Raw genomic sequence first — 21,744 nt, 5'->3', positions numbered from 1 at the left:
GGACAATGGGCATAGATCTCAGCCTCCTCTGAAATGGCTCTTTAAAGTCATAAATAAAGCAGTCTGTCTGCTTAATGGACATGGGAAGAGCAGACAGTTTTCATGCCCTTTCCAAAATGATGGAATCCCCAATGTCTCCAGGTGGAAATCAACTGCCAGCGGCGGCAGAGAGGATAGTGTGGGTATAAGGTAATCATCCCATTCCGCATGTGTCTCGGAGCTCTCCTTCCTCCCTGTCCTAATCTTCTCATCTGAAGTTATGGGGTCCTGAAGAAGGGCTGTCTGAGATGTGTCTCTTACGGACTCAGACAATGGCCTATATCTGGGTGTAAAAGGTTGTGCTGTAGGAGACCTTGCAGGTGTAGCCACTTGTGTAAATGCAGGCATATGTGGCAAACTTTTTTTTTTTCTTCTTTTTAGTAGTCAGCGAGCATGAATAGTAGATCTGAGATGAGTGACTCGGGTCCTGGAACCATTTCCTCCTGCTATTGGTATTGCTTATGAGAAGCATAGTATCCTTGCAGATCATAACCTTCTGCTATCATACCCTTCTTCCTCTTGGCATGTTACATGCAGTTCAGATGGGCAGTGTGCCACACTAAAGAGTCCTTCCTCCTCTGCATCCTCCTCATCCAGCAGATGTGCCAGTATCAGAGGGATTATTTTGCTTGGGAAAGAAGTTTGAGGTGCGGTCAGATACTTGGTCTTTTCAGGGTTGTGTGTGTTTTCCCTCATTGATGAGGTAGTTGACAAGGTGACCAGGATAGACATCATGAAAACTGTCTGCTCTGGTGATTTTGAAGTTGTCGTTGGTTTGTCAGATGTCGAAAGTGGGATGGTTGTCGCTGGTGGGATCGCCGTCGACGAGGAGGTGCAGGAAATCTTCAATGTTGAAAGTCTAGCTGTGAACGCTGTCAGAAAAGATGTTGTTGAAGTAAAGGAATAAGTGGTGCCTAGCGTGGAGACAGTGCTTGAAGTTGCCATCGTCGATGCTACTGTAAATGCCTTTCTCGTTGACTGTTTCTATGACGAGGCTCTAATTAATGGTGGAATGCTCGTTGATGGCTTGCCAGAGGGAGGTACAGAAGGTTTGTTTTGTGTTTTTAAAAGAGGTTTGAACCTTAGGAGATGGCGTAGGAGGTTCAGATGAGGACTTTCATCCATACTGATGAGGTACATTGTTGTTTCTTTTCATTATGCTCCTCAGAAGTTGCATGGCTCTGAGGAGATCTGGAAGGAATGCGTCCTTTCTTAGACCCATATGTGGGTTTTTTAGGCTTTCTTGGGCTGCTCACTAGAGGAACGAGAATGGGGAGATCTGTCCCCTTTTTGTGATTTTCTTGAGGCTGTAGAGGAGTCCTTGCTTTCAGAGCCAGGCACAGGCTTTTTTCTAGATTTTAGCTTCTGGAGCCAAATCAGCAGCCTTCCTTCAAGGTCCTGTTAGAAAATGTTCGACATAGCTTGCAACCCTGAGCTGAATGGTCTGGAAAAAGACAGTAGATGCAGTCTTTATGAAGATCCTCGAAGTAAAGCCTCTGTTTGCCACAGGTTTTGCAGGCCTTGAAGAGACTTTTCTTCTCCTTAACTGACATGACTAGTTTGGTGTACGAGAAAGCACAGAAATTCAGGAACAAATTCCCAGGAATAACTGTAAAAATGTATAGCTCAGCAGAGCTCAGTGAGCTTCTCAAAGGAGTGTTCTAGAGGGTAAAGCAGTCTGATTGGCTTAAACATATCTTTGGTCTCTTTTTTAAATTGACTAAGATGTTACAAAAGTGAAGGGCCTAGGGACTTCACACACACTGTTAGACATTACACTGCCATTTTAAGGTACCGGGGACTCCCATCTCGATGACTGGGATGATTTGAGCAAGTGACTAAGTTCTAATACTTGAGTAAGATAGGATACCATGCATCTTGCCCTCACAATGAAAGGCAGCACAATAAAGTACAAAAGCATAAAAGAAGGCGAGAAAAATAACACATAATGGTCAAACTAATAGATCACAACTTACTTGACTTATAATACACAAGTAACATTAAAAAAGTGGAAGTATGAACCAAGCAAACAACGTACAAGAAATAGGCTGAAACCTAAACATAGTCGGGCACAACTTCATATGGAGCAAATGGCAACACAAACAAGTTCTCACACACACACCTCCTCCGCCCCCCCCCCCCACCCACCCACCCAAATGCAGCAACTTTAGGTGCAGAGCCACACAGGGCACACACAACCAAAAATAACCTCAAGATCTGTATTTCTGCATGGGCATCACATCCAGTGGAGTATGTACTCTCCACGCGAACAGGAGTCTGGGAAACTGTGAAGAAAAAAATGCCCACCTTGCATGCATAGTCTGTCTTCGAGATTGTAACAAGATAGAAGGCTGGCCAACCAACTACATACAGAAAGACAATTGACAGTGAGCGAGAGCACTTGCTGATCAAGCTAGATGTTCCTAGAAAGCCTGCACTCCAGGTCTCACTGAGGAATAATGCTGGAGGGGCTGAAAATCTTCAGACTTAACTGTGCCATGATGTCACTGAAAGCACAGGAGGATCATCTTTCCTATTATAGACACGGTGCTCTATGGCTAAGCAATTATTGAGTAGGTATTATTCATCACGGAGGGCTATCATACTGGGAGACATAGCCAGGATACTAGCAAAGGCTATACAATGGTAAACATCAAAGGTATTGTTATGGGATGCAATATGTAGAGTTGAACTCAAGACAAGTAGCTGAAGATTCTGGACATGATCTAGGAGTACCATTAACGCTTATTGTTTCCTTATGAAATAATCCACAAAACTCGTCAAAGCTCAGGGACAACTACTACAGATACATTCAAGAAGGAAAACTTATTTAGAAAGGCTTAGTGATATAATTCAAAGCCAAAACAGATTTATGCCATCCAGAACCATGAGAGATAGGTCTCTCTCAAAAAGGGAGCACAGTAGTGTTCTTTCAAACATTTGCTCTAGTCAAGAATTTCACTATGGGTGACTTCACTGCGTCCAATGCCAAAATAGAAAAGTTACTAAGTCCAAATTCCCCATTACAATTAATTGAGGTTTAACTTCACAATGTTTTTAGCTTTCAAGTCAATGATGCATTTGAGTTTAACGATTTCTCTGGTATTCAGTATGTTATGACCAACATCAGATCTTTTTTGAGTACTGTTATTTGTTTTCTCTCTTAAAGAGTATAACATACTGACACTGTCAATGTTCTTTCAAAAATATTAAACAGTTAAGTGAAGTATATTGGTTATTTTAATCTGCTGCTGTGAAATAGATAGTCATCAGTTTTATATTGGCAAAGCAGATGATGTGGTGCAGGGTGGAGGTCGCCTCAACACAAAAATATTAAAAGTGTGTGTCTGTGTGATCCTTAAATCAAAAACTGGGGCTGTCACAGCAACTTAGAACCCAGCATTCCCCTCCATCTATGAGACAATCTGGGAGTCACATCCAGTGCTTAATTTGCAAATAAAAACGTGCCGGTGCTCAAAGCCCTCCTATTAAACACATGGCTGCTGCAATTAAATGTGGGAGCACGGATTACTGAGGCAGCGTAATCCTAAAGCCATCTTGGGCCTCTTCAATCCATATAAAGCCAATCCAGCCCCTTCAGCTCACTCTTGCAACTTTCTCCCATTGTGACGCTTTTTCATTTTTCTCTTCCCCCCGTCTTTCCCATATGTGTCTTTTGCTCACAGCAAATGCTTGAGGCAGAAGAATAAGTGCCGGCCCTCAAAAATAAGTGCCGGTGCTCAGCACCAGAAAGAACAAGCACAAATTAAGCAATGGTCACATCTCAGGGCAAGATGGCTGCAAAAACCCTCTCCCCCAAGGTTAACTGAACATAACGTAGTGGGTTAAACTTTAAGGTCCATCCAAGCAGCACAGACTGCCTTCACCAGTCACTGTTTCATCTTCGAAAGTCAAACATGTTCTGGGCATCCTCAATGTTTGAGAACCAACAAGATTTGAGCCCTAAGTATTTTACACTTTCTTCGCATTAAAAAGGCACCTTTGGCCCTTGCGTACTCAAACATCTATAACCATGAGAAACCCTAGAATCTTACAGAGCTCAAACTTACTTCTGTACGAAAGTGAATCCAAATCTCATCCAGTGACAATCTTCCCATCTTTTTATATCTGAACTGTAAACAATGCTGTTGAATCACCTACTTTCTTTCATTTTTGACTCTTGGAAAAAGTATACTGTAGCCACATCAGTTCTATTCCCGTTTATAGGTCCACAAGCACGATACACTCTATTTAAGACACTTTGATATTATCACCACTAGTGACATACATAAGACTTAGCTTGGTGCCCTAAACCAGTTTGACACTCTCAAGTTATTCCTTGATATAGAGACGCTATCGCTCCACTATCCAGAGTCCCCACCATTATCTCATTTGTGTGTGTTAGTTGTTTCTAAAAGCCCAATAATATTCTGCCACCTAGCTTTGACACCCCTTAATTTTAGTATGTGAAATATGAAGTTCAGGAAAATTATTATATTTTTATTGTATCTTCTAAGATAAAGAATTCATACAGTCGCCCCAAATAACATACCTCCATGATAATGCCATGTTTCTTTCTTTTGTTAATATGTCCTTTCAAGGTGAAATACCGAGTGCTCCGTTTGAACAACTCGGTATGCTTAAGAGCTTGCAAAGGCTATTCTCTTCAAACTGTTTTAATCGCTTCTCAGTATATGTAGCTGCACCTTCAACTCAGGAGTTTCGGATTACTTTCAAGCACAGTGCCTACGGTAGAGAATAATGCCACTGAAGACTGGTCACATTCTGATAGAGATTGCCAGTGCAATGGCGAACACACACCGACCCTTGCAAGGAGTTTAGCTAAGAATAACAGTCACAGTCTAGGTAGTCTCTTCTGCCAATGTAGACTCAGATAGCAGTATACCCCTGGAATGGCCATGTGCTGACAGCCTTTAAGAGAAACTTGCAGATCATATATTAGGGGCACACTGATAGAAAGCCCACTGGTTACATACTCGCCTTCTCTGGACTTCCCCAGCCATGAAAAGGGTACGATCAGGCACTCATCACAGTGTGGGAAAACAATACAAAACACATTTGTACCCATTATCCCCACTGCTGTCTCCATATGGCTGACTCTGGTCAGTATGGGAGCTAAAAAGTTGGTGTGGTATTTGTGTGGTAATGGTTTAATACACGAGTCGGAGAGACCGAGTATGGGCTGTGCAATTCAAGATCGTCCCTTGGCCTCGGTCTAGACGAATTCAGCTTGGTGTCAAATACCACAATAGGATGTGGATCCTCCTCTGGTGCCCCAAGTCCATGGGACTGGTACAGATATTGGCGTGGACCTCCAAGTTGGCATGGGCGCTAGTGCAAACTCAGATGGGAGGGCACAGGCGACGGATCCACTAGTAATAACTCGAGTGACTGTACCCGCAGATTCTTGTAGCCCAAAGGCGCGGAGAGAGAGAGAAGGAAGGAGCTAGAAGAGTGCCAAAGATGAGCAGCATGGCTTCTCTAAAGGCTTCAATCTGATACAACCTGGGGTGCAACAGGACTACGGTTGGAAACAGCTCCTCAGTGAACAGGAGCGGGACTTAAGAGGAATGCGGACATCCTCATGCCTTCGCTGGGGGATCGAGAGTGCCCGGAGGGGTAGAGACCCAATAGGGTTGTGGGAATTGGAGAGGTGTTGCACTCTTGACTTCACCCTGGAGCGGGACCTGCATGGATTCACGCAGTGTTTTGCCAGTAGACCTTCATCTCACACTCTTGGATGATTGTCTGATTCATCTGGGTACAACAGAGGCACACAACGGGGGGATCTGTCAAAGACATTTGTTTGTAACAGTCCGTACAAAGTTTAGAACATGTAGTCTTAGGAGTGAAAATGTTACCTTGAACCCTTGAAGAATTTCAAGAGGGGGCAAAAAAAAAAAAAAAAAACGGTGAGAACAAAAACAAAAAAAATCTCTCCAATGTATAAAGTAAAGGAGCAGAACTCCAGATTTGCACTGGAAATAAAGGAACTGACAACACCGGGTCCGTATGGTGCCTATTCACAACTCAGTAAGAGTAGAGCAAAGCCAGCAGGAAGCCGCAAGTCATACTCTACCACCATGCAGAAGCACTGCTTTTTGCGTTTCTGGAGCCACTCTGGGGACATTCACCAGGTGAGGAATATGCGGTTAGACGTATCCACCCAAAGCAAAATGTTACTTACTGTTCATAGCGTGGATTGCCGTAGACACTCATGCTGTGTATACGCCTATGATCTAGTGTCTGGCTTGGACATTTGAAAGTTTATTTTTCTTTGAAGGCAGCTTTCAAGTTAAGCGATACATTGTGACTCCACCCTTAGTGGGCAATGTGCAAAGGCACAAACTCCCTGTTAGATTGTTTTCTGCACAGCGGAAGAAATATGTTTGATTTTTGCAGTTATTATGTTGCCACTTCAATCAGGTAATAAGAGACACAATCTGCAAGTAAAACTACAGCCTTCTGGGGAGGAGGGAGAGAGCATGTGAATCTACAGCACTACATGCTATGAACAGAAGCTTACAGGGTAAGTAACATTTTCATTTTTTGTTGTGGATACACATACGCTCCATTTAGTGTCTTGAACTGAACTGTCTGCAGCTGCTGCAGATCACATTGCATTCACTTTAGCTCCCAACGTGACCGAATCAGTGGCCAGCTGGCTTCCTACTCCAACGGTGCCCCTCTGCCCTCTGGACTGCCTATCCGTCCAGTTGCTCCCTGCTTCTCACATTCACCCTGAGGCTCGGCTGTGCCTATGTGCCTCTGCTGCAGAACCTGGATCCACGAGCAGTGATGGAGAAGGAGAAGAGCGGCTGCAGCTGTTTCAACTGTGTGCCGCAAGGCTTCGAGTTGTGGAGGGTGAGCTGCTTCACATTGGATGTGGCTGAACAGTGATAGAGAGGACAAGCACGGAGCGCATGTAACACTCTTTCCCACCCAAGTGTAGCAATATTACCACCGCCTTCGAGGTTTCAAGCTGAAACCAGTTTAACTTGGGCTAGTGCTGTACACCGAAGCCCCAGTGGATCTGGCAGTCCAGAGAGGGAAAGATCCAAGAAGGGATCTTCTTGACATGGCGGCACTTACTGACAAGGTTTTAGCAGGTGCTCAGCTGGGGCTGCATTGGGTTGTGGAGTGGTGCAGTATTTAAGCCAAGATTGCAAAGAAAAAATAGATACCGAATTTCTTTGCACTGCACACACACAGGAAGGAAGACACCGGCACAGCAACTGATGGTCTGGCAAAAGACTGAAGAGACATGATGGGAACTTTAGAGGAGATACTAAGAAAACTGGAAATACTTCAGCACTGGCAGAGATCCAACTGGAGATGATAGAGAAGGTGGCAGTGTGGATCGAAACAGTGATGGAAGTGAACCTTAAGGACCAGAAACTTCAGGTTCACTAAAACAGAAGGGGTTTCCGAGACCACAAAGCGTTTCAAGGCTCTATGTTAGATGCACAGATGGTGTCAGAATCAAAAATGGAGGTGTTGGGCGAAAAAAAAAAAAAAGGTTTCCAATGTAAGTCTGTAGGAATTCCCGACTGTAGCAATGCAATATGTTCTTGCACACATGACCTGTTGCAAAAGTCCCATTTGGTTACCCTGCATGCCCCCAGCTAGTTTCAGGCAATAGCAGACGGGCCAGTGTAAATGTATTCTGCGATCCTGTCTTTTATGCTGCAATTCTGTGTAAGGTGAATAGGGTGGCAACTGGATACTGCTCTCGCTGGACTATTTTTCCCAGATTTAATATAGGAAGGAAAAACTGTAGGAGCTAGGCATGCTTTTGGATCTGGGAGTAACAGCTTCATTGTACAATCCAGGAACTTTAGGTGAATCAGAAGGATAATCTCTAGATCTTCTCACAGTCTTAAAGCACCCATAAGGGTATGATCACTGGGGAGAATTTTGGAAAACTGATAAGACTGGTTGTATAACAGCAGCACAAGAAACCTTCTATAAGTCACAATTATTTGCATAGTAGACTGTGAGGAGTATTAATGTGTCTTTTGGAATGAAAGTTCATAATGGTACATTATTTGCCCACCCGTATTGCTTCCAATGAAACCCCCTACCCAATTATTGAAATGCCCCCCCCGCCACCTCCATTAACCACCACATACTCCTAAATAAAACATGGGTATTTCTACGTAAAGCATGTTTGCTTCCTTTCAAAGCACTCCTCATTACAGTTTGTTGGAAAGCACTGTGCTGCAGTTCTCATCTATGATCAAAGATATGACGACTGATATTTGATAATTCCAATGAACTTATTTATTATACATCACCCACCCAATGAGGAAGGAGTAAATATTAATAACTTACGTTAATAACAGAATCCTTAAACTTGATATGAAGTCTATAGTTAGAGACCGCAATGATTGCATCATCAGCTCGTCCAAGATATTCAACACCCTCTCCCTGCAGCACCGGAAATGGGACCTTTTGAAAACAAAACTACATGCGATTAGTTCAGCAAAATGTAGCCCACACCAAATTACAGACTTCAAGCAAACAAGATTTCTGTTTCTAACTTCAGGCTCATAACAAACAGAAGATTGTCTAGGAGACTTTCAGGACAAGTTGTTCAGCAGTTTTGTTTTTTGATAATTAAAAAAGCAGCACATTTGTAATGACTCAGTGTTAAATCCTGTAATTTAAGAGCAGTCCATTCACCATATGCCTCTGGTGCAAATGGGTTATGTAGGAAAATGCCACTGTTGGCATGGTTACCCCCTAACTTTTTTCCTTTTGTTGATGCTAGTTATGAATGAAAGTGTGCTAGGACCGTGCTAACCAGGCCCCAGCACCAGTGTTCTTTCCCTAAAACTGTACCATTGTCTCAACAATTGGCACAGCCCTGGCACACAGACAAGTCACTTGTAAATGGTACCCCTGGTACCAAGGGCCCTGTGGCCAGGGAAGGTCTCTAAGGGCTGCAGCATGTATTATGCCACCCTGGGGACCCTTCACTCAGCACATGCACATTGCCTCACAGCTTGTGTGTGCTGGTAGTGAGAAAAGAAAGTCGACATGGTACTCCCCTCAAGGTGCCATGCCTACAACCCACTGCCTGTGGCATAGGTAAGTCACCCCTTTTGCAGGCCTTACAGCCCTAAGGCAGGGTGCACTATAGCACAGGGGAGGACATAGCTGCATGAGCAATATGCCCCTACAGTGTCTAAGCCAATTCTTAGACATTGTAAGTGCAGGGTAGCCATAATGAGTATATGGTCTGGGAGTTTGTCAAACACGAACTCCACAGTTTTATAATGGCTACACTGAATACTGGGAAGTTCAGTATCAAACGTCTCAGCACAATAAATCCACACTGATGCCAGTGTGGGATTGAGAAATGCACACTGAGGGCATCTTAGAGATGCCCCCTGTATACCTGCCCTACTATTAGTGCTAGGCTGACCAGTTTCTGACAGCCTGCCACATCCAGGTGGGTTTCTGGCCATATGGGGTGAGTGTCTTTGTGCACTCTGTGACCGGGAACAAAGCCTGTACTGGGTAGAGGTGCTTCATACCTCTCCCTGCAGGAACTGTAACACCTGGCAGTGAGCCTCAAAAGGCTCAAGCCTGCTGTTACAGCGCCCCAGGGCAATCCGGCTAGTGGAGATGCCCGCCCCGCCGTACACAGCCCCCACTTTTGGCAGCAGGTCTGGAGGAGATAATGAGAAAAACAAGGAGGAGTCACCCTCCAGCCAGGACAGACCCTAAGGTGTCCTGAGCTGAGGTGACCCCTGCCTTAGAAAATCCTCAATCTTGCTTTGGAGGATTTCCCCCAATAGGATTAGGGATGTGCCCCCTCCCCACAGGAAGGAGGCACAAGGAGGGTGTAGCCACTCTCAGGGACAGTAGCCATTGGCTACTGCCCTCCAGTCATAAACACACCCCTAAATTGAGTATTGAGGGGCGACCCTGAACACAGGAAAAAAGGATTCCTGAAACAAGAAGGACTGCTTACCTGAAAGGCCTGTAGAGACGACGGAGACAACAACTGACGTGGCCCCAGCCCTACCGGCCTGTCTCCAGACTCAAAGAACCTGCAACAGGAACGCATGCAGCGGGACCAGCAACCTCTGCCGACTCAGAGGACTGCCCTGCGACCCAAAGGTCCCAGAAACCCCCAGAGGACAACAGCTCTGTCTGAACATCCAAAAAGAAACCATCTTTAAAGGGGCTCCAGCCTCACTCTGGAAGCGTGAGTCCCCAACACTCTGCACCCGACGCCCCCTGCTCGAGTCCAGAGAATCCAACACTGCAGCGTGGACCCCCAGGCGACTCCTACAACATGGACACCCTGAGACGACCTCCCTGCACCCCCACAGCGACGCTTGCAGAGAGAATCCAGAGGCTCCCCTGACCGTGACTGCCCGTAACAATGAACTCAATGCATGGAAGAAGCACTGCACCCCAAGCCCCCAGGCCTGAGAGAAACCAACTACCGGTGCAGGAGTGACCAGCAGGAGGCCTTCATCATTGCCCAGTCGGTGGCTGGCCCAAGAAGCCTCCCTGTGCCCTGCCTGCATCGTCAGAGTGATCCCCTGGTCCCTCCATTGCTTTAACGCAAAACCCAACACCTACTTTGCACACTGCACCCAGCCACCCCTGTGCTGCTGAGGGTGTATTTTGTGTGCCTGTGTGTGACCCCCCCCCTCCCCCAATAAGTGCTCTACAAACCTCCCCCGGTCTGCTCCACGAGGACGCAGGTACTTACCTGGAACCAGAGCACCAGTAATCTCCATAGGCGCCTATGTTATTTGGGTCCCTCTTTGACCGCTGCACCTGACCGGCCCCGTGTTGCTGGCGATGGGGTTGACTTAAACCCCCAACGGTGGGCTGCCTATGCCCCGGAGACTGAACTTGTAAGCGCTTTACTTACCTGCTAAACTAACTTGTACTTACCTCCCCCCCAGGAACTGTCGATTTTTGCACTGTGTCCACTTTTGAAACAGCTTATTGCCATTTTTGCCAAAACTGTACCTTACAGTTTTACTTCAAAGTTCCATACTTACCTATGCCAAGTACCTTACAATTTATGTATTTACTTGAATTCTGAATCTTGTGGTTCAAAAAAAAAAGAAAAGAATATTTGTCTATATAAAAACCTATAGGCCTGGAGTTAAGTCATTGAGTGTGTGTTCTCATTTATTGCCTGTGTGTGTACAACAAATGCTTAACACTACCCTCTGATAAGCCTACTGCTCGATCACACTACCACAACATAGGGCATCAGTACTATCTAATTTTGCCACTATCAACCTCTAAGGGGAACCCTTGGACTCTGTGCATACTATCTCTCACTCTGAGATAGTATATACAGAGCCAACTTCCTACAGGTTACATCTATTTAGTACACCAAAAACTGCCTTTTGATCACCCAGTTTTTAAAACTTTGTAGGTGGGTCTCAATACCAGTCTCATTCAAGGTGATTTCATGGGTAATTGGACTGTTAGTGTTTACCACCAGAATCCAACTTTTAAGCGTAGGCTGCTGTGACGCAACTAGGGTAAGGGGCACTGTGCTGGTTACACGTGAACATGTGTGCCCACAGCTGCAGCCTGGAAGTGTGAGACTACAGTTTTGTGTAGCATGGTTGCTGCAAACAGGTTACCTGCCTATGGCAGTTTAACACTACAAATTCGAACTGAAACAATACCCGTTTTGAAAGGTCTAAACCTTCTATTTAAATATTAAGCCACCCATATGTAGGCCTTTGCCATTCAGGGGGCCACGGGGTAAGCAAGGGTTACTGGGCCCAGTCATACTTGCTACGTCCTTTTACGCCCAATGTGCATGGCCCAGCCTACTATGGATCCTGAGTAACTAGGGCAAGTCCCCCTTCAGCACTTGACTAAGTAATAGAGTGGGATGAGCACTCCAATGATTGGGGAGACTTTTGGGGGGGGGGGGGGGGGGGGGGAGGGGTGGAGTAGGAGGTAGGGGATGGATGTGATACACAAATATCTTTGACAAGCCCAGAGCTCTAGAGGGGGGGTGGAGGTGGGGTGGGGGCAGGGAGGTGGGCAGTTCTGAGTCCCGCTCCCCCCTCCCTCTAACAAGAGTGGTTATTTCCCATTCATTATTGGCGTCATTCAGGTGAAGCCCCACTAGTAGTCTCAGGAGTTGCACTCTAATCCTGTACTAAAGTCAGAAACGTTCCTGCACCACAGCGCTATCTGGCAAGCAACCTTCCAAAGGGTTGATTGGCCTGAAATCAGTCTTACCCACAGCTGAAAAATCTGAAAGGCCGGAGTCCCTGCATGCTTCAGCTGTTGCAGTGGTCTCTAGTAAGTTCTCAGCAGTCCTCTTTATACTTTCCATGGCGAGTAGGGGATGGTGGTCAGTGTTGAGAGTAGTGCAAAGGTCCGGACGCTAGTGCTCAGTCACGATGCAGATCCACAGGGGTCTCCCAGTGATGATTCCGACCAGATCACACTTCCTGCTTGGCTCCGGTGGCCTCCTCTGGCATAAGGGATCATCATCTCTCCAATGCACATGGGCTCAGACCCGACTGGCACAGCATATTTCCTCATATTTGCACCTCATTGCATAGGGGCCACCAGCACAATGCCACACACGAGCTACAACCCATTCAGCAGGTCAGTCTCTCCACGGCAGTCCCTCCTGGAATACAGGGCTGCCGGCTTTCCACCACACACAGGCTACTGCCCTCTCAGTATGGCAATCTCTCCACTGGAAGCATCTCCTAGCATATGAGCCGCCTGTTCATCATTGCACATGGGTGATGACCCTTACAGCACAGCGTCTGTCACAGCTCACTTCACAGTGGCCAGCTTAAGAGTGTCATTGACTTTCCCTACACACAGGCAACGACCCGATTGGGGCAGAAGGTGTCTCCTCACAACCTCGCTAAGGGAATCCACTAGACAGGATTCCCCACTGGACCTCACTCTCTCTAATGCTCTTCTCTCGTCAAAGGCCACACTGGTCTTGGAAAGTAGGCAGGCGCTGGTGCTCCGAAGAAGGTGGTCTTGGATTCCCTGGCTGATGTCACCTCACCCAGTTGGGAGACTAGCAGGCCTTGGTGTCTAGCCCCGGCCACAGGCAAAGTCTTGCAGAGCATCTCATTGCACAGCCAGGCTGGGTGCTTGACAGTTGACAATTTTTGGGGTCTCAAGCTCCCCTTCTTATAGTCCATTTGGAGACACCAAATGTGATCTTGAGTCTCAACATGTATGTTGGAGGTATGCTCCCTTATGAAGTGCCCACTTCTCTGTCTTCTCTTCCTTCAGAAAGCAGTCTGACACAGCAGGAGTGTCTCCGGAGCAGATATTTGAACAATACAGGCCATGGAAGTGACTAGGAGTTCACAAATGGATATCGGCCACAGTGATATGTGTATCAGAAGGTTAGACCAGGGCCCTACTTTTTGTGATTCTCTTTATCAGCACAATCTCCTTCCTGAGATGTGTCCAGGCTTCTTCCTCGTGACCCCTTTGTGAATCAAAGACCACCATTTGAAGTGTCTGGTTTGTTATTTCTTTTTTTCTCTCTCCCTCTCTCCCCCGCTCTACCTCTCTACACTGTATGCTGCCGATACCTGGCTTGTGCTGCTTAGCCCCTGGTAAAGGCAGTAGTCTTTCACCACTATGAAGGTAGCACTTTGGGTGACCCTCCCAGTTCAAAAAGAGCGCAGCTTATGACAGACCTATGTCATGGTGCACATGCCCGATACATGTTTGCCCTCAACAAAAATAAGTATCTGTAGGGTGTGGAAGCAGGATTCATTGACGGCATTGACTTCTGTAGTCATGTCCAGTTTGCTGTTGCAGCCTAACAGATTTCCAAGACACGGACTCCATGAGCTAAAGCAAAAGTTGCAGCTTTGGCTCGGGTAGAATGAGCGTGCAAAAGCCCCCAGGGGTTGTTTTTTTACCAGTGCGTAGCAGATCTTTGTGTCGAGTAAAGTCCATCTTGAGAAGGTCCATTTCTGCATTACCTTCCCCTTTTTCGCTCCAGTGAACCAAAGACCTGTTCATCCACTCAGTGGTCTCTGGTGCAGTTGCTATAAAAGGAGAATTCTTTTGAGGGCCACACTGTGGAATTTCTCTTCCTTGTTAGAGGAGTGAGGCAGAACAAAGAAGATCAGTAGCGTAATGCTCTAGCCAACATGGATAAGGTTTCACTTTGGAAGAAAAAGGGCACGGTTCCGCCGAAACAGTTTGTCTGGAAAGAAGCTGGTGTATGAATGGTGAACAGATACCACTTGTAGTTCGCGGACTCTAGGCCAACGTGAAGGCCACCAAAAAGACTGTCTTGATGGTCAGGAGTCCTAGAGAGCAGTTATGCATGGGTTCAAAGGGGAACCATATCATATAGGCTAAAACTAAATTAAGATCTCTTTGGGGAAAAACAAATGGTTTGGGAAGAAACATGCGCTGAAATCCTTTCAGAAAAAGTGTCATAAAAAATGACAATCAGGATGGGCTGGTCTGGAAACCGCAAGAAAGAAGATATGGTCAAAAGATAGCCCTGTGCCCAGAGCAAGTCCTTGCCAGGCTAAAGGCAAAAACCGTAACGCTTCAGACAAGGGTGCAGAAAGTGTCAACATGTTTTTCAGTGCAACAAGCCACAAACTTGTTCCAACGGAAGGAGCATACAGTTTGTCGATGGACGCCTGGCTGCCAGGATGACCTCACATTTCAGGAAGGAGATTTAAGACTCGACTGCGCCACTCAATCTCCACGCATGAAGGGAGGTGTGTGAGCAGGTACAAGTGTAGGACCTTGCCCTGTTGATGTGTTCCGAAGCCCCAAGGGGCAGCCTGATCAGAGAGCCGAGGCACTTGAGCTCAGGATACCATAGACTCCGTACCAAATCCAGAGCCACTAGGGTGACTTGGGCCCAGTCTGTCCTGATCTTCAGAACTGGGGGCAAAAGTGGTATCAGCAGAAAGGCGTGCAGGAGTCCAGGGTCCCACTCGAGACGAAATGCATCTTCAAGTAAGTGTCCCTTGGAAAAACCAACGTGCAAAAGTGCTGACATTGTTTGTTCTTAGTGCTGGAGGATAGATCTAATCAAGGTTCTCTCTATTTGCAAAAGAGACCTTGCACCACCTTTGGATGGAGACGTCAAACATGATCTGCATGATATGGACAGCTGAGTATGTCCCCCTTATGTGCAGAGACAGACAGTCAGAGGCAGGGCAAGACTGGAACCCCTGACTCCCGCAGATGGGCTGAAACCAAATGCCATCACCTTTGTGAACACCGGAGGGGTGCTGTCAAAGAGAAGCACAGCATGGCACACCGTGAAATGCAGGTAAAATCTGGGGCCGGCAGGAAGGGGATGTGAAAATATGCATCCTGCAGATCCAACATTACCTTCCAGTCTGCAGGGTAGACAGAAACTGAGTCAGCATGAGCATTTTGAACTTCTCCTTTTTCAGGAAGTAGTTAAGGGGGCGCAGGTGGCGTACAGGACGAAGGAAGTAGCAGTAAATGGCAACCACGACCTACTCCCGATGTTGGCATCCTCTCGATAGCTCCTTTGGCAAAAAGAGCCTGTACTTCCTGGCACCCCAGAGAGAGATGGTCATTCGTCAGCCGATCTAAGGATGGCGGCGGGGTGGGGTGGCGGAATTTCTGTAAATGGTTGGGTGCAACTCGTCTGTAGAATTTGGAGCACCCATTTGTCTGAAGTTGTGTCTTGCCAGTGCAGCAGGTGGTGCCTAATCCTAATGCCAACAGCTTGTCCATCATGCTGCAAGAGCATGTTAAAGAGGATTGGGGCTGCAACTGCTGAGGGGAGGGGGTGGACCTTAGTTTCCACGAGGCTTGTGAAAGCCACTTCCTCTGCCACAAAAGGGCTTGGAAGTCAGCTGGACGTGGTGGCTGGGTGGAAATGGACACAGCTGATAACCCCCTACCATAGCCACGAAAAATCTGATTTTATATTATTACATTGGAAATGCCAGTTGACATGTCCCTGAATAAAGTTCTGGGAATATCTGGACTGGTGATGGCTCCCCACTGGGAAATGTGTACTGGGACCTTAAAGGACAAATGGGCCTGGGTATAAAAGGGAGAGGGTTTTCGTGACAGGAAACAGTTCCTTGCCCTACTTACACTTCAAAGGGGTCTGTCACAGCACATAAAAAAAATAAACTGGCACCTGGTCTGACCTTGCCTTTGTATCACTGGCCAGGCTATAGCCAAACCCTGTAGAAAGGGCAGAACTGGCATGAAACAGTCTTAAGAGTTAAACAGAAGGCTCTCCTTTCTAATAGGCTGGCACTGGACAGAAAAGTGGCCCCCCAAGACCTAAAGGAAGAGCAAGGCCTTGACAGCGACAGCTGCAGTACCAGGGACAGCTGGAAAGACAAGCCACCTGTTCGAAAAAAGACCATGTCTGTAACTGACCCTAGGACAAGATAGGTCTATCCAGGGCCAGTGGTGCTGCCCCCCTTATTTCTTTCGAGGACCAGTTGGGGGGGGGGGGGGGGAGACCTGGACTTCTGTGCCCCAGGAGGAGAGGCGCACCAGGAGACAGGTAAAGGAGAAAGCTTGTTAGAGAAACCAGTTCCCCACAGTGTGCACCTTTTAAAGCCAGGAACCCCCCCTGAAATAGTTCCTGGTGGTCCAGCCATTTGTTAGCCCCACTGCTGCATTTTTAGTGGCCGAGGTATATAGAATAAAGACTCAGACATGTTACATGATTTCCAGAGCTTTATTTAAAGTATATTGTCTTGCTAAACAGTGCAATGATTGTATTAACAATAATGACAGTGTTTAAACATGGTTACTGATTCAGTGATAGAATGATTTTTAACATGTGATTTTTGGTCTTGTAATACTGTGACCCCTGGAAAAAGCCAATAGGAAGCCTTCTAATATGTGGTGACCACCATGACCAAGCCAGTAAGCTTGCCTTATATTTTAATATTATTAGCCCTTGACTAAGTCAATGGGATTGCCTTATATTCTAATACGGTAACCCCTTGACAAAGGAAATACGCTTGTGCTATATTCTAAAATGGTGACCACCCTCTAGACTAAGCCAATAAGCCGGATTTGTAGGCTGATACGACGATCCCCTGACAAAGCCAATAAGCTTTCCTTATATATTGATGTGGTGACCCCTTGACAAATCTAATAGGCCTGTTTTATTGAATGTGCCACTCCCCATATTGTGATATTCTAGTTGGTACAGGTGGGGGGAGGAATCAAATGTGACTTTAGAATGCCTGATGTATATATTCACACATGAACGCGCAGTATTTAGTAGTGTGTGTAATAAATTTGCTTTTATTTTTTCAAAGAAAAAGCACTGACATGGCAATCTGAGTATCGTTATTGCATATCCACTGGCAGTGATTACTAGCCCACATCACCTTCCCCGAGTAGTTCTTGGACTCCTGTGTTGTTATCCCAAAAGAGTCCGGTGCTACAATTGAACATCTGGTTCCCAGTATTGAGACAACTGTGGACATATTACATGTGCACAACAAATAATGAAAATGTCACTTACCCAGTGTACATCTGTTCGTGGCATCAGTCGCAGTAGATTCGCATGTTCTGCAATAGCTCGCCATCTGGTGTTGGGCCGGAGTGTTATAAGTTGTTTTTCTTCGAAGAAGTCTTTCGAGTCACGGGACCGAGTGACTCCTCCTTTTGTCTCCATTGCGCATGGGCGTCGACTCCATCTTCGATTGTTTTTCCCCGCAGAGGGTGAGGTAGGAGTTGAATTGTAGTAATAGTGCCCATGCAATGGAGTGACTAAGTATGCACCTATTTAAGGTTGAGATGATACATATATAAATAATTGAAGGTAACTTCCAAACTGCTACAGGCTCCCGGGGAGGCGGGTGGGCACATGCGAATCTACTGCGACTGATGCCACGAACAGATGTACACTGGGTAAGTGACATTTTCAGTTCGATGGCATCTGTCGCTGTAGATACGCATGTTCTGCATAGACTAGTAAGCAGTTATTTCCCCAAAAGCGGTGGATCAGCCTGTAGGAGTGGAAGTAGTCTGAATGAAAATGTCACTTACCCAGTGTACATCTGTTCGTGGCATCAGTCGCAGTAGATTCGCATGTTCTGCAATAGCTCGCCATCTGGTGTTGGGCCGGAGTGTTACAAGTTGTTTTTCTTCGAAGAAGTCTTTCGAGTCACGGGACCGAGTGACTCCTCCTTTTGTCTCCATTGCGCATGGGCGTCGACTCCATCCTCGATTGTTTTTCCCCGCAGAGGGTGAGGTAGGAGTTGAATTGTAGTAATAGTGCCCATGCAATGGAGTGACTAAGTATGCACTTATTTAAGGTTGAGATGATACATATATAAATAATTGAAGGTAACTTCCAAACTGCTACAGGCTCCCGGGGAGGCGGGTGGGCACATGCGAATCTACTGCGACTGATGCCACGAACAGATGTACACTGGGTAAGTGACATTTTCAGTTCGATGGCATCTGTCGCTGTAGATACGCATGTTCTGCAATAGACTAGTAAGCAGTTATTTCCCCAAAAGCGGTGGATCAGCCTGTAGGAGTGGAAGTAGTCTGAAATAATGTCCTTAATACAGCTTGACCTACTGTGGCTTGTTGTGCGGATAACACGTCTACACAGTAGTGCTTGGTGAATGTGTGAGGCGTAGACCATGTGGCTGCCTTACATATTTCTTGCATTGGGATGTTTCCTAGAAAGGCCATGGTAGCACCTTTCTTTCTGGTTGAGTGTGCCCTTGGTGTAATGGGCAGCTGTCGTTTAGCTTTAAGGTAGCAGATTTGGATGCATTTAACTATCCATCTGGCTATACCTTGTTTTGAAATTGGGTTTCCTGCATGAGGTTTTTGAAATGCAATAAAGAGTTGTTTAGTCTTTCTGATGTTCTTTGTTCTGTCAATGTAATACATTAATGCTCTTTTGACATCTAATGTATGTAGTGCCCTTTCAGCTACGGTATCTGGCTGTGGAAAGAACACCGGAAGTTCCACTGTTTGATTTAGATGGAACGGTGAAATAACCTTTGGCAAAAATTTAGGATTGGTCCTTAGGACGACTTTATTTTTGTGTAGTTGTATAAAAGGTTCCTGTATAGTAAACGCCTGAATCTCGCTTACTCTTCTCAGGGAAGTAATGGCGATGAGAAATGCCACCTTCCAGGTTAGGAACTGTATGTCGCAGGAGTGCATGGGTTCAAAAGGTGGACCCATAAGTCTAGTTAGGACAACATTTAGGTTCCATGAAGGAACAGGTAGTGTTCTTGGTGGTATAATTCTCCTAAGGCCCTCCATGAATGCTTTAATGACTGGTATTTTATATAGGGAAGTTGAATAGGTAGTCTGCAGGTATGCAGATATTGCTGCAAGGTGAATCTTAATGGAAGAGAAAGCTAGGTTAGATTTTTGTAAGTGAAGCAAGTAACCCACTACATGTTCTGGAGTTGTGTGTAATGGTTGTATTTGATTAATATGGCAGTAGCAAACAAACCTCTTCCATTTACTTGCATAGCAGTGCCTGGTGGATGGCCTTCTTGCTTGTTTTATGACTTCCATACATTCTTGGGTAAGTTGTAAGTGCCCGAATTCTAGGATTTCAGGAGCCAGATTGCTAGATTCAGCGATGCTGGATCTGGGTGTCTGATCTTTTGGTTGTGCTGTGTCAACAGATCTGGCCTGTTGGGCAATTTGATGCAGGGTACCACTGATAGGTCTAGCAGCGTTGTGTACCAGGGTTGCCTTGCCCAAGTTGGTGCTATCAATATGAGTTTGAGTTTGCTTTGACTGAGTTTGTTTACCAGGTAAGGAAGGAGAGGGAGAGGAGGAAAAGCGTAAGCAAATATCCCTGACCAGTTCATCCATAGGGCATTGCCTTGGGATTGTTTGTGTGGGTATCTGGATGCGAAGTTTTGGCATTTTGCGTTCTCCCTTGTCGCAAACAAGTCTATCTGAGGTGTTCCCCAGAGTTTGAAATAAGTGTTCAGTATTTGGGGGTGAATTTCCCATTCGTGGACCTGTTGGTGATCTCGAGAGAGATTGTCTGCGAGTTGATTTTGTATCCCTGGTATAAACTGTGCAATTAGGCGAATTTGGTTGTGAATTGCCCAATGCCAAATTTTTTGTGCTAACATGCTTAACTGCGTGGAGTGCGTCCCTCCCTGCTTGTTTAGATAATACATTGTTGTCATGTTGTCTGTTTTGACGAGAATGTATTTGTGAACTATTATTGGTTGGAAAGCTTTTAGTGCTTGAAAAACTGCAAGAAGTTCTAGGTGATTGATATGCAGTTTTGTTTGATGTACGTTCCATTGTCCTTGTATGCTGTGTTGATCGAGGTGTGCTCCCCACCCTGTCATGGAAGCATCTGTTGTTATTACGTATTGTGGCACTGGGTCTTGGAAAGGCCGCCCCTTGTTTAAATTTATGTTGTTCCACCACAGAAGCGAGAGGTAAGTTTGGCGGTCTATTAACACCAGATCTAGAAGGTGACCCTGTGCTTGAGACCACTGTGATGCTAGGCATTGTTGTAAGGGCCTCATGTGCAGTCTTGCGTTTGGGACAATGGCTATGCATGATGACATCATGCCTAGGAGTTGTAATACCATCTTTGCTTGTATGTTTTGTGTTGGATACATGCGTTGTATGATGGTGTTGAAATTTTGAATTCTTTGTGGACTTGGAGTGGCTACTCCTTTTGATGTGTCTATTATGGCTCCCAGGTATTGTTGTACCTTGCGTGGCCGAATTTTGGATTTTGTGAAATTGACGGTGAACCCTAGTTTGAAGAGGGTTTGTATGATATGATTTGTGTGATTTGAGCACTGTATTAACGAATGGGCCTTGATTAGCCAGTCGTCTAGATATGGGAACACATGTATTTGCTGCCTTCTGATGTGTGCAGCGACTACCGCTAGACATTTGGTAAAGACTCTTGGTGCGGTTGTTAATCCGAAAGGCAGTACCTTGAATTGGTAATGTATTCCTTTGAATACAAACCTTAGGTATTTCCTGTGCGATGGGTGAATTGGTATATGGAAATAAGCATCCTTGAGGTCTAAAGTTGCCATGTAGTCGTGCAGCTTTAGCAATGGCAATACTTCTTGTAGTGTGACCATGTGGAAGTGGTCTGATTTGATGAAAGTGTTGACTACTCTGAGGTCTAGGATTGGTCTCAGTGTTTTGTCCTTCTTTGGTATCAGAAAGTACAGTGAGTAAACTCCTGTGTTTATTTGTGTGTTTGGCACTAATTCGATTGCATTCTTTTGCAATAGTGCCTGCACTTCTATCTCTAGGAGATTGGAATGGTGTGTTGTTAAATTTTGTGCTTTTGGTGGTATGTTTGGAGGGAACTGTAGAAATTCTATGCAGTAACCATGTTGGATAATTGCTAGAACCCAAGTGTCTGTAGTGATTTTCTCCCATGCTCTGTAATAATGACCTATTCGTCCCCCCACTGGTGTTGTGTGGAGGGGGTGAGTGACATGTGAGTCACTGTTTAGTAGTAGGGGTTTTGGGGCTTTGGAATCTTCCTCTATTTCTAGGGAATTGCCCTCCTCTATATTGTCCCCGAAAACCTCCTCTATACTGTCCTTGGTAACTGGACGGTGTGGCTTGTGAGGTGCTGGCTTGTGTGCTTTGACCCCGAGACCCCCCTCGAAAGGGCGTTTTACGGAATGAGCTGTAATTCCCTCTGCTCTG

The 21,744-nt window shown here is 45.9% G+C and overlaps 1 protein-coding gene across 6 annotated transcripts in view; it reads right to left on the bottom strand.

Annotated features, from left to right (window-relative positions):
* Nucleotides 1-21,744, bottom strand: part of MTMR4 (myotubularin related protein 4) — a 570,772-nt gene that overhangs the window by 422,431 nt on the left and 126,597 nt on the right. For 3 of the 6 annotated variants that reach the window (XM_069226856.1, XM_069226857.1, XM_069226852.1), the window contains one exon: nt 8,395-8,511. In XM_069226856.1, the coding sequence (XP_069082957.1) occupies nt 8,395-8,511 (117 nt within the window). Of the gene's footprint in view, nt 1-8,394; nt 8,527-21,744 lie in introns of all 6 variants that reach the window. The other 3 variants (XM_069226854.1, XM_069226855.1, XM_069226851.1) reach the window with 1 other exon arrangement.

Source organism: Pleurodeles waltl, chromosome 3_2 (assembly GCF_031143425.1).
Source record: "Pleurodeles waltl isolate 20211129_DDA chromosome 3_2, aPleWal1.hap1.20221129, whole genome shotgun sequence".
Classification (NCBI taxonomy): domain Eukaryota; kingdom Metazoa; phylum Chordata; class Amphibia; order Caudata; family Salamandridae; genus Pleurodeles; species Pleurodeles waltl.
The sequence above is the reverse complement of the archived record's forward strand: the minus strand, read 5'-3'. Positions and strand labels throughout refer to the sequence as shown.